Source organism: Trichosurus vulpecula, chromosome 8 (genome assembly GCF_011100635.1).
Source record: "Trichosurus vulpecula isolate mTriVul1 chromosome 8, mTriVul1.pri, whole genome shotgun sequence".
Taxonomy (NCBI): Eukaryota; Metazoa; Chordata; class Mammalia; order Diprotodontia; family Phalangeridae; genus Trichosurus; species Trichosurus vulpecula.
In genome coordinates this window covers 182,324,573-182,337,162 of record NC_050580.1, presented here as the reverse complement: position 1 = coordinate 182,337,162, position 12,590 = coordinate 182,324,573, and the positions used below count along the sequence as shown (strand labels likewise).

At 39.8% G+C, this 12,590-nt stretch overlaps 1 protein-coding gene and 1 pseudogene across 1 annotated transcript; both read left to right on the top strand.

Moving 5' to 3' along the window:
- The first annotated feature begins 337 nt into the window (after positions 1–337).
- LOC118829102 (olfactory receptor 11G2-like) lies at positions 338–1,279 on the top strand. The gene has a single exon (XM_036736045.1). It carries the CDS (start codon positions 338–340, stop codon positions 1,277–1,279), a length of 942 nt encoding a protein of 313 aa, XP_036591940.1.
- Positions 1,280–9,013: 7,734 nt separating this feature from the next.
- LOC118829734 lies at positions 9,014–9,952 on the top strand (annotated as a pseudogene).
- The last annotated feature ends 2,638 nt before the right edge of the window (positions 9,953–12,590 follow it).

Here is a 12,590-nt window from a genome sequence, read left to right as displayed (position 1 = left end):
GAAATTTGAAAAGTACTTCATATCTATTATTTCATTGGACTTCACAACAACCCTGAGACTAAAGTTATTATTATCCTCATCCTACTGATGAGGAAACTGAGGATCAGAAAAACTAAGTGATTTGCCCATGGCCACACAGCTACTAAGTGCCAGAGGAGGAATGCAAACCCACATCTTCCTGGCACCCTGTCCAACATGCTACCCATTGTAACACCTTTCCTCTCTACATAGAGATTGAAACTTCCCTCCCAATTTGCTCATCTATTTATCAATATACTCTTTCATTAATCAAAAAAACAAATTTATGCGTTTTTTTTAAATTTTAGCTTATAGGCAAATGGATATTTACAGCATCTACAATATCTCCAATAATATTGCTGGCTTCATCCTCCTTGGGTTCCCCTGTCGTAGAGAGTACCAGCTCCTCTTCTTTTCACTGTTATTCATCATCTACATTCTAACACTTTTGGGAAACGGAGCTATCATCTGTGCAGTGGTCTGGGATCAGAAACTCCAAATACCAATGTATATACTCCTGGCCAACTTCTCCTTCATAGAGATTTGGTATGTTACAACCGTCATCCCTAATATGCTGGCCAACTTCCTCTCTGAGACCAAAGTCATCTCTTTCTCTGGCTGTATCCTCCAGTTCTACTTCTTCTTCTCTTTGGGTATCACAGAATGTTTTTTTCTAGCAATTATGGCATTTGACAGATACTTAGCCATCTGCCGGCCTTTGCATTATCCAACTATCATGACAGGACGTCTCTGCACCAACCTGACCATCACTTGCTGGGCACTCGGCTTCCTCTGGTACCTAGTCCCCATCATTATCATTTCTCAGATGTCTTTCTGTGATCCAAAGATTATTGACCACTTCATCTGTGACCCTGGGCCATTGCTAGCTCTCACATGCACCCGAGTCCCAATAATGGAACTCACTTGTTCCACCTTGTGTTCTTTGGACCTCTTTATCCCCTTTGGATTCATCATGGGAACTTACGCCCTTGTTCTGAGAGCTGTGCTGAGAGTCCCTTCCACAGCAGGTCGGCGAAAAGCCTTCTCCACTTGTGGATCCCACTTAGCTGTGGTGTCACTGTTCTATGGATCTGTGATGGTGATGTACGTGAAGCCAGCTTCAGGGCATGATTCTGGGACCCAGAAGATTGTGACTCTCTTTTATTCCGTTGTCACCCCATTCTTAAACCCTATGATCTACAGCCTTAGGAATAGGGAAATGAAGGAAGCCCTGAGGAAAGCACTGGGGAAAATAGAATGAGAATCTTACTATGAGAGCCCCAGAATGGACCCTTAGGTCCTTATCATTCTTTTCAAGTGAAAGAGCAAGAAAAATTTACTTCTTGCATTCCCAGTCACTAAATTTCAATGACCATGGAATCTTATTACTTTTCTAACCATAATATAACTTGTCCATGATCAAACGAAAGTATATCTCAGAAGAGGGACCTGATCGCAGGTTTTCCTGGCCTTAAGGTCGGGTCTTTATCCAATAGACCACCTTGCCTCTCAGGGTCTTCTGACTACAGCATTCTATATAATGTGTAATTATGCTCTCCATATGTAAAAAATGGCATAACGTCTTGAGAAAATAATGTGAAATGATTAAGAGAGAGTAACAAGGGCGTGAAGGAGTTGCTAAATGGAGACAACCTTAATGTTTAAATTGTAATCAGAAAAGACAAATTTAAGAGGACATCTATCTAAGTAAATTAAAATGTACTTTTTAAAATAAATTTTGTGTCAGTTTACATTGACCAAAACAGGTATGTAAAATTGAAAATACTAGGAAAGAAAATAAGAAAAAGGTGTTTATTACATAAATGAAAACAAAAATCAAGAGATTACAAATTGCTGTACAAATAAAAGTTGATATTTTCCCAAATACTAACCCTGCCCTAAAATGTGGATGTATTGAGGGGCTGAAGAACTAGAGGGATTATCAAAGACTCAAAGGAGAAAATTATAGTTAATGCATTATAACCAGTGATGACTTCAGAGCACTGGTGCTTAAGCATGTGTCTCTCACCAGAAAAACTCAAAACAAGACATAAATTGTCTAATTTAGATGTATCACTAATTATTCATTATGACAATTCTTGTGTTTCTAGACATGTAAAAGAGAGGAAAATTCTTTCAAGGGCTAGGAGTCCTGGTGTTATGAATCAGGGAACACAACCCTGTTTTAGAGTGTTCAAAATAAGGATCCACTCTCCTAAACTGATATTGTGATTGTGCCTGACCCATAGAGAATAGTGAGCTGGGGAATCCATGAAATCAAGATAATTTTGCTATAACAATGGAATGAGAGTATTGCAATAATCACTTAGAAGACTGAATCTGGAGGAGGAGAACTAATTGAGATTAAATAATAAAATCTCTCCAACACAGTACTGCATTTGGGTCCTTAATAGAATTGATTCTTGAATAGGGAATGACATAAAGGTTTCTATGAGATTCTTTAATCTTCCATGACATGCACCTAAGGTTCAGTCCTGGGACAAATATTCCAAATAGCTCCTTAGATCATCTCTGTATCTCCTTTCATTGCCTTCCTAGCTGTCAGTTGCCTGGAATTTCATGTGCTCCTGAGTTCAGTCAACATTTCACTCTAAAAAGCAAAGGCTTTTTGGAATCAGGAAAGCAATCTCCAACTCTTTCTGAGAGGGAATGGACTCAGAGCATAGACGGACATAAAAAGAACTCTCTCAGTTTGCTATCTTTCTCTGCCTCCTCATTGTCTGGTTGTAAATAAATAAGTTCATGAAGGGAGTTCATGAAATGTGTTCATGATTTGGCCAACCAAATGAGTAACCTTTACTAGGGATGGAGTGAACAGTCCCACAGCAGTTATAGAGACATGAGCAAAATGGAATGCTTAGAGTTAATTTTTACTTTCTTGTGCATTTAAGGGCTTCTCAAGATAGGAAAATTGACAGGTTCATGAGAACACAGATGCTAGATATGTGGATTCTAAGAAGGAACTAAGAAAAGGGTAGAAATGGGAGGTGTTCTAGGGGATAGAAATGCTACCATTTCTTAAGGTCAAGTAAGTATATCAATGATACAACAGTCAGCCGGATGCTGAGAGAAAGGAGAGCAACCAGATCTCAGAAGACCACCCCTAAGCAAGTAGAACCCTTGCTAATTCCTTGAAGGAACATTGTATTTTTTCTTTGTATACATGAAGCCTAGCAAAGGACTTCATATGACATAGCGGTAAAGTAAATGTTTATTGAATTTGATTAAAGAGTTCAATCTGTCTTATGTGTATTTCTTGTCCATATATTATTCATATTTATCATTTCTATTTATCCTATTGTTTCTGCTTTTTCTTGCTTCTTTGAAAGCCTGATTCCTATTTACCTTTCCTAGTGTGCCTAAGAATGTTAGCATTCTGTTGAAAGCATCTGGCCTATATTACCCATAATTTAAACATGCAAATCATTAAGTGGCATTTTAGGGCAACAGGTAATCTGCATTGCCCTCAAAATGCCTAACTCAGTCCCCAGTATCTGTAATTTGACTAGTGTCACTTCTTGGGAATGATGGCCTAATCCAACCTTCCTTTCAAGGAGTAATACATATTGTGACTTCAGCTTTGGAAAAAGATTCTTACACAAAAAATATTGGGGGGAAAATGGCTTTAAAGACATAGAGTTTAACTATTTCCATTACCCAAATACATAGGACTGTTGCTGTCCCACAATTTTTTACCCTTGTTCACAATTGCTGACCATCCAACCCAAGTTGAGTAATCCCAGAATTTCTGTCAATTTTCTTGAGCTAATTACCTTCTGATTACTTTCTCTAAGTCCCTCTTTATCTACCTCCAGTCCTGATTATCGGTGCCTGGAATTTTGTACTCATAAGACATTTGGCATAGGTAGATTATCTTATTGAATAAGTTTTACTGGTCTTTCATGCTCAGGTAACGGTTGGACCAGAAGAATTCTGAAGCTTCTTCCAAACATGGGATTCTCCCTACACACACTCTCATCCGTTTGCATGCCTTACATGTAAACTTGTTGGTGTCTTAAAATATTTTCCTCTCTTTCTTATTCCTCTTGTTAGCTGTTGTCTAGGACCATTTGTCACTCCTATTTCATTTCTACTTCTAACTCCATCTAAGATTGGCTTGTGGTGGTATGACTTGTGGTAGAAAATAGAGAGAACACCGATCAGCTTGGCTAAGATGACAAAACAGGAAAATGATAAATATTGGAGAAGATATGGGAAAGTTGGAACACTAATTCATTGTTGGTGGAGCTGTGAGCTGACCCAAACATTCTGGAGAGCAGTTTGGAACTATGTCCATAGGGCTTTAAAAATATGCATACCCTTTGACCCAGCAATACTGATTCTGTGGCGTATCCCACACAGTTCATAAAAAAGGGAAAAGGACCCACATGTACAAAAATATTTAAAGCAGCCCTTTTGTGGTGGCCAAGAATTGGAAACTGAGGGTATGGCCATCATTTGGGGAATGGCTGAAGAAGTTGTATTGTAGGAATGTAATGGAATAATATTATTCCATGAGCAACGGTGAGCAGGCAGATTTCAGAAAGCCCTGAAAAGACTTGCATGAACAGATGGTGAGTCAAGTGAGCAGAACCAGGAGAACGCTGTACATAGTGGCAGCAACTTTGTGTGATGACCAACTTTGTTGTTAGACTTAACTCTTCTGAGCAATGCAGTGATCTAAGATAATTCCAAAATACGCAGGATGGAAAATGCTATCCATATCCAGAGAAAGAACTATGGAGTCTGATTGCAGATTGAAACATAGTATTTTTTCTTTAGTTTATCAGGTTTTGTTTTTTTATCTTTCTCATGCTTTTTCTCTTTTGTTCTGATTTTTCTTTCACAACATAGCATTATGTAGAAATATGTCTAATATGATTGCACATGTATAGCCTATATCAGATTTTATGTTGTCTTAGGGAGGGGGCAGAGGAAGTCGGGAGGAAATTGAGAACTCAAAATCTTATAAAAGGGAATGGTGAAAATGAAATATAAATAAATAAATTTGAAAAAAGAAGAGTCTTTCTAACTGGGCTGAGAGTGTAGCACAGTCCAGCACAGACTACCCCCACAAGCCATCAGCTCTATTGTAGGCCCCAGTGCAAGGCAAACAGAGAGGCTCCTAGGACTCTCCCCAAGCCAGCATCAAGGCCCTTGATACAAACCCTAGACAGCAGGCCTTAAGGGCAACTGAATTAGCAGCAGTGGCACCTGGAGCTCACAGCCCACAGACTTGGTAAGGGTGTCAAACAACTGATCAGAAGGAAATTACAGGAGATCCTTTACTGGCACTGTGTGCAGGACTTTGCTGCATTGTCAGTATGCAGTTTGGGATCACAGTCCCAGGGGAAAGAGGAGGACTAGCAGAAGCAGGGCCCTGGGTCAATAGTTTCAAGGTAGAAAAGAATGCTTGTGGTTGCTCACAGAGCAGAGCACAGGCCAGGAGAGCATTGACTACACCTCTCCTTAAATCAGACCACCTGGGAGGAACTGAAACTTACCAACCTCCAAAGCTAGCTTTTGACAAAGCAGCAGGAAAAACCTGAAACTTGGGACAATCCACCCTGGGAGCAGATCTCAACATTAACATAAAGTTAAAATTAAGAAAAAAGACTGGGAAATGAGCATACATCAAGAAAAAAGAAAAGAACCCCACCATGCACTGTTACTATGGTGACAGAGAAGATCAAAACACAAATTCAGAACAAGAGAATTCCATCAAAACCACCATATGCAAGGCCTCAAATAAAGATGTGAAATGGTGTCAGGTCCTGGCAGAATTCTAAAAGGATTCTTAAAATCAAATAAGAAAGGCAGAGAAAAATGGGAAAATAAATGAAAATGATGCAAGAAAGAGTCAAAAGTTTCATACAGGAGGCACAAGAAAAAATCCTAAAAAAAATAAGACCTTAAAAAACATAATAGAGCAAATGTGAAAAAGGTACAAAAATGCACTGAAAAGAATAATCCCTCAGAAAGCATAATTGGCCAATTGGAAAACGAATCCAACTGAAGAAAAGGACTTAAAAATTAGAATTGGCCCAACGGAAAAGGAGGTACAAAACCTAATAAAGAAAATAATTATTTTGGGCAAGTGGAATCTAATGACTCCTTGAGACATCAAGAAATAATAAATCAAAAGTCTGAAAAAATAGAAGAATATTTGAAAAATCTCATTGGAAAAACGACCTCTTATAGCGTTAATTTCAAAATCTATAAAATGATGGGGGATGGACCATGAAGGCTTGGACCTCTATGGTTCGAGTATCAAGACAGCAAAAACCACAATGTAGTAACAAAATAAACTTTTATGGAATGAGGATAAGGTTAAAGGAGAGTCTGTGGGGGAACCTTTCCTGTACCATTGGCTTCAAAGAGCCTGTTTATGATAGGTCCTTTTGTTTAGATCATCCTGGGGTCTGACACCTCGGCAGTCCCATATGTCTCCAGGTAGTTATTCCAATTAAAGGGGTTTTGCTTGTTGGCTAGGCTCAAGCTCACCCTTACTGAGCAAGGGTGGATAGTTCTCCTGACAAGTTGCACATAGCTCTTACCACTATAGATGAAACTGAGTAATACCCTTTTTTATTCAAGATAGCATCCCATGTAAAATCTTCTGCAAATTTTGTTTCCTCTTTTGAGATGCAGTTTGGCTTTAGGCAGCTGTTTTTGTAGGATGTCTTCCAATCTGGATTCTGCAAGGTGTCTCTAATTGTAGCCAGCATCTCTCCTCCATTCCAGCAAATTCCTAGGGTTTAAAAGTTTAACCTGATGAAAGGGGATTGGGCAGCAAGGTTATTTTTGCAGAGAAGTACACCAGCAGTGCCCTGTCCAAGTTCTAGCCTCTCTGGGGATTCTTAGAGCATAATCCTGCAAAGACTGAAAGGCAGCTTCTCAGTGGTCAGGGCATCCTAAGGGGTACTCTGCAAATCTGTTTACATTTTCCTCCTATTAGTAACATTTCCTGTGCAGCTAGGAACAAAAAACTTCCCTCCCTGTTTCCTACCTGTACCAGCCTGGGTGAAGTCTCAGACAATCCTAGGAGGAGGTCTAAGGGAGACTTTACTGGGGCCCCCTTTTCCTTAACAGCTACATCTTCATCCTTTTCATTCCCACCCTGACCCTTGCTCAGCTGCTCTGCTCTCCCCATTGCATTCTCTGCTAATTCTCTACGTTTACCCTATTGGTCTCTACAAGCCAGGGTAACTGAAATTATCTGCCTACCCCTTCTGCTTGGGGAAGCTAGGTGGTGCAATGGATAGGCCTGGAGTCAGAAAGTCTCATTTTCCTGAGTTAAAATCTATACTCAGACACTGCCTAACTGGGCGGCCCTGAGCAAGTCATTTAACACTGTTAGCTTCAGGTTGCTCATCTGAAAAAATAAGCTGGAAAAGGAAATTGCAAAATATGCCAAAACCTTAAATGGAATCACTAAGAGGTGGACACAACTGGAGTAACTGAACAACAAAAAAAGCTTCAGCTGGAGGGAAATATTCATTCCAGTGGCAGAATGCAGCCCAGATGCTTCTCTGCCATCTGCTCTACCCGACACCCATTTCCCAACCCCTAATTCCTCTACTCTGGGCCCTGTAACTAACACTGCCTATGACTGTCTGCTCTTAGCCTGTGTTTGGGAGAAATGATCACTGATGTGGCAGAAAGAAATAGGACTCATGCCAGATCCCTTTCTATCCTCAGTTCTGCCTGGCCTCCCCACCCCTATTCCTGCCCTGACCCAGCTATTGCCTGGCAGAGTTGCAGTTTCCTCTAGCTCAGACTAGACATTGGTCTCCCTGCCTTACTGCCAAAGCACTTTACCTACAAACAGACAAATACTATGGACAAATGTTCTTTTGGATATCACCTCTCTCTTTTTTGTTTTGTAAGGATTTTCCTTTCCCCTTATCCCTTCTTCTTTTCTGAAAAACAGAGTGATCTAGGCCTGGAGACCTCAAGATCTTGTCACTATTATGGCACTTGTTACTCACGAAGGGTTTGAATCACAGCAGCAAGAACCAGAGCATGGCAGCACAAAGATCTTTTATTGAAAGAGGAATAAGCTTACATTTAATGCATCATAGGAGACTCCAGGAGAGGCCCTGCCAAACTGAGTCCTATAGGGGAAACCAGCCTGCGATCATCACCAGTTCCATTGGAAAGAGGCTTCAAAGGACCTACTTGAAATGATGTCTTTGATTCAGATAGCCTCTGAGCATGCGACCTAGAGAGTCATGCTGGTTTCTAAACAGATGTGACATTTGAAAAGGTCCTAAAGACCAGTCAGTGTCAGATAGCTACTCAGGTTGACCAACGAATCCACTGTTAGACTTGGTTTATGAAGACCTGAGTTCAAATTTTGCCTCAGGTACTTACTTAACACTGACCCTGGGCAAGTCACTTAACTTCAGTTTTCTAGTTAGTAAATAGTGTTAATAATAGCACCTACGTCACTGAGCTGTTGTGAAGATCCAATGAGATATATGGAAGGCAAACCCTATATAAATGCTGGTTGTTATTGTTAACACTCTCTTCTCTCCACTACTTGTCTGGGAAGGTGTCAATAGTTCGTTTGGATGGGTGGGAACTAAAACAGAGGGAGAACCTTTTGTTCACTTTTCTTCTGAAGTACTTAGAAAATTCCCTAATTGCTGCAGGGGTAAGTCTAAATCATTTCAATGGTCTCTTCCAGGACTAAATTCTATGAATTCAGTGAAAGAGAATCCCCCAAAGTGCAAAGTTCTTATTTCTATTCACCATAGTATAGGAGCCATTTTGCTTACTGCTTTGTTGAACAAATTACCTGTCAATCTGATGCAAACTGTCCCAAAGCTCAGAAAAGTTGTTATATTTTTTACCCAATTCTTTCTTTCACTGAGAATCACACTAGATATCTCTGACTTACTGAATATGAAACAACAAAGTCTAAAATGATGGGGGAGCTAATCATTCTTGTCTAATAGGCTAGGAGGAAATGCTCTCAGAGGCCATGAACATTTCCTGCATAGTAACTGAATATATCCTCCTGGGCTTTCCTAGCTGCTGGACAATTCAGGTGCTACTTTTTTGTCTGTTCTCTATGATTTACATTCTGACTCTCCTTGGAAATATGGCCATTGTATGTACTGTCTACTGGGACCTCCAACTGCACACTCCCATGTACCTGCTGCTAGCCAACTTCTCCTTCCTAGAGATCTACTACATCAACTCTGATGTGCCCAATATGCTGGCCAATTTCTTATCTAAAACCAAAGCCATTCCCTTTACTCATTGTCTTCTCCAGCTATACTTCTTCTTTTCCCTGTGTACCACAGAGTGCTTATTTTTTCTATCATGGCCTATGATCATTTCCTAGCTATTTGCCACCCACTGCACAACCCCACCATCATGACCACTAAATTTTGCACTAACCCGGTCATCATTTTTTGGGTATATGGTTACCTCTGGTTCTTGGCTCCAGTAGTTCTCATCACTCAGCTGTCATTCTGTGGTCCAAATGCTATTAATGACTTCTTAAGTAACAGTTCCATTGCTGGCCCTGGCTCTACCTTGTGTCCCTATCCAAGAGACTGTTCTTATATGTGGCTCCATGAGCTCTCTCCTCACCTTTGCCGCCTTCTTCTACATCATTGGATCCTACACCTTAGTGCTGAGAGCTGTTCTATGAGTGCCCTCAGTCACAGGCAGCTGGAAAGCCTTCTCCACCTGCACTTCACATCTGACTATGTTTCTTCTGTTCTATGGTTCTGTTATGATGACATATGTGAGTCCAGGCTCAGGACAAGCAGAGGGGATGCAGAAATTCATGACTTTGTTCTACTCTGTGACGACCCCTCTCTTCAATCCTCTTACTTACAGCCTGTGGAATAAGGAGATGAAGGAAGACTTGAAAGAAGTCCTAGGAAGAGCTTGAGAACTGCCCATTGCCATCAATAGTCAATCTCAAGGACATTTATATTCTTTTATCCAGGCATGTGATTTCATCACTATGGGAGTATGGGAAATCCCTAGTATGGTAAATCCCTTCTCTAATACATATGACAACTCATCTATAACTTATGGTTATAGAGAGCTGTCTGGGGCCATTGGGAGTTAAATGAATTGACCATTGTTACGTAACTAATAAGACTTCATATTGGAATATACTGACTCCAGGGCTAGAGCTCTTTGATGATGATGATGATGATGATGATGATAATAATAATAATAATAATAATAACCAACATTTATATAGCACATACTCTTTGTCAGGCACTGTACTAAGCACAAATATATCTAATCTGATCCTCACAACAACCCTAGGAGATAGGTACTCATTGTTACCCTCATAAGGAAACTGAGGCAAAGAGGGGTTAAGTGAGCTGCCTCAAGGTCAAACAGCTAGTAAGTATTTGAGGCCAGATTTGAACTCAAGTCTTCCTGATCCCAGGTCCAGTATTCTGTACACGCTGGCACCATGTAGCTTTTCCCTGTTCCATGCTGTCTCTCAAATCCAAGACAAATTCTGTTAGGTGAAGGATAACAGGGTCAATGAGCAAATGTGACCCACTATCGGAAAGAAAAAAATCTAAGCATTACAGTCTGAGATTCCATGTATGCATCACTGATAATCCCTTATCTAGTGTAAAAAGATTCCTCGAGGTATTAACTGTAGCTATGTGTTCTAGGAGAACTGAACCTGATTTGTGACATTCGTCGCACCTGTCCACCTTGGACCTTCTATATGCATTCTGACAGTTCATTGAAATAGTGTATATTTGTCCATTTTTTCTGGGGGGTCTAAATAAACTAGATAATGCCCTGTCTTCATTTTCCCTGTGGACACTCATGGTGAAGAGAAAGACTTTCGAGAAAAAGATGGCACCAAAATGAGGAAGGGCCAGATCACCCATTAGCTACTAAGCAGTTCAACAAATACTTTTTAGAATATCCCTACCTGCACATCTGAGGAATTTTTCCAAATGCCCTCCTTGCCCCTGTTCATGAGTCTGCTGAGAACAAGAGGAAGTCGTAGACTGAATATAAGCTCCTTGAAGGCTGGGTTTTTTTTCCTTTTGTATTTTTATCTCCAGTACCTATAGTATGGCTTTGTGCATAGTCAGAGTTTTATCTTTGTTGAATTGAAACAAACTGTGTCTCATGCCTTTTATAACTCCATCCTATTGTTAAGAAACTTTATCCTAGACCTTTTCTTCCTTCACTCCTTTTATATTCTGGTATTCATGAAGACTTGACTTCTCTGAGAAGACATTTCAGTCTTTAATTTTGTATTCAGGAATGTACCCTCCTTTATGTATCCTCTTGACATACTGGAGCAAGAGTAGTAAGCATACCCCTTTCTCCCCATTTCCATTTCCATGTGCCCACTCTGTCATGTCATTCAGCAAATTTTCATGGTAGTTTGCTCACTCTGGATATGTGATCCCTACCAGACTGGCAGCTGTCTACTTGTCCTTCTCCCTCATTTCTCAGATTCAACAATAGATTCACAATCCTCATCTCCTCCTTAACACAGGCCATTATATCATATCCCTCTTGCCTCTAGTGTAAAATTTAAAACTCTTCTCTTTGGTATTTAATATTCATTATATTCTCATTCAAATCTACCTGTACAACTTTATCAGACATAACCTCCCCTTAATGAACACAACATTCCAGCCAAACTATTCTACTTGCTATTCCCAAATAAACTATTTTTGTCTTCTGTCTTTGAAATACTATTTGTAAAAATACTTAACATAGTTCTTATCCCATTGTAGCCTCTACATAAATGCTTCTCCTTCCCTAACCTGTACCTCATTCCTAGAATGTATGCCATCCTTATCACATATTTACAGGATCCTAGCTTTCTTTAATGTTCAACTCAATTGTCACCACTGCCTTTATGAGGGCTGTCTTGGTTTTTTCCAGTTACTATTGCTCTTCTCTCCTGCATCACAAAGAAATCTATTTGACCAACTGAGAAACCAATCCAGAGCTTCAGGATATCCTTATTTTTAATATATTGTCTGAAGGCAGTAGAGTAGGAAAAGGCCAGTCTCCTTTGTCAACAACATTATCTCAACCAATTTACTTCACTGATTGTAGTGACACCAAAGTGACTTGACAATAGCAGAACCTTTAGAGGCATTCTCTCCAGGATTGTATAGTGGTGATCTTTTAGCTACATTTTAGGAAGACAGGACAGATTAGCAACATGATGGAAGAGTCACTTTGTGTTCCCCTAAACTAATGAAATGGAACTGCCTGCCACTGCTGTATCCCATAAAGCAAATACAGTCTCATGAAAAATAAAAATCCCCTTTCTGGCAAGATTATATTATATAGAAAGAGCAAAATATTAAAATTTTGAAGATGAATGAAATTTTAATAATGAAGATTGACACAAAAAAGAGATATGAAAACACACATCCCTCCCTTCTTTGAAATTCTCTAAAACTGAATGTGAAACACGGCATATGATGTTGAATTCAGTTGACATGCTGGTTAATTTCACTGAAAGACTTCTTTTATTCTTTCTTCTTTGGTCTTTGTTCTATGGGATGGTTCTC

What these genes read in the sequence shown, in the direction of transcription:
- LOC118829102 (XM_036736045.1), top strand. Translation starts at nt 338, where the DNA reads ATGGATATTTACAGCATCTACAATATCTCCAATAATATTGCTGGCTTC.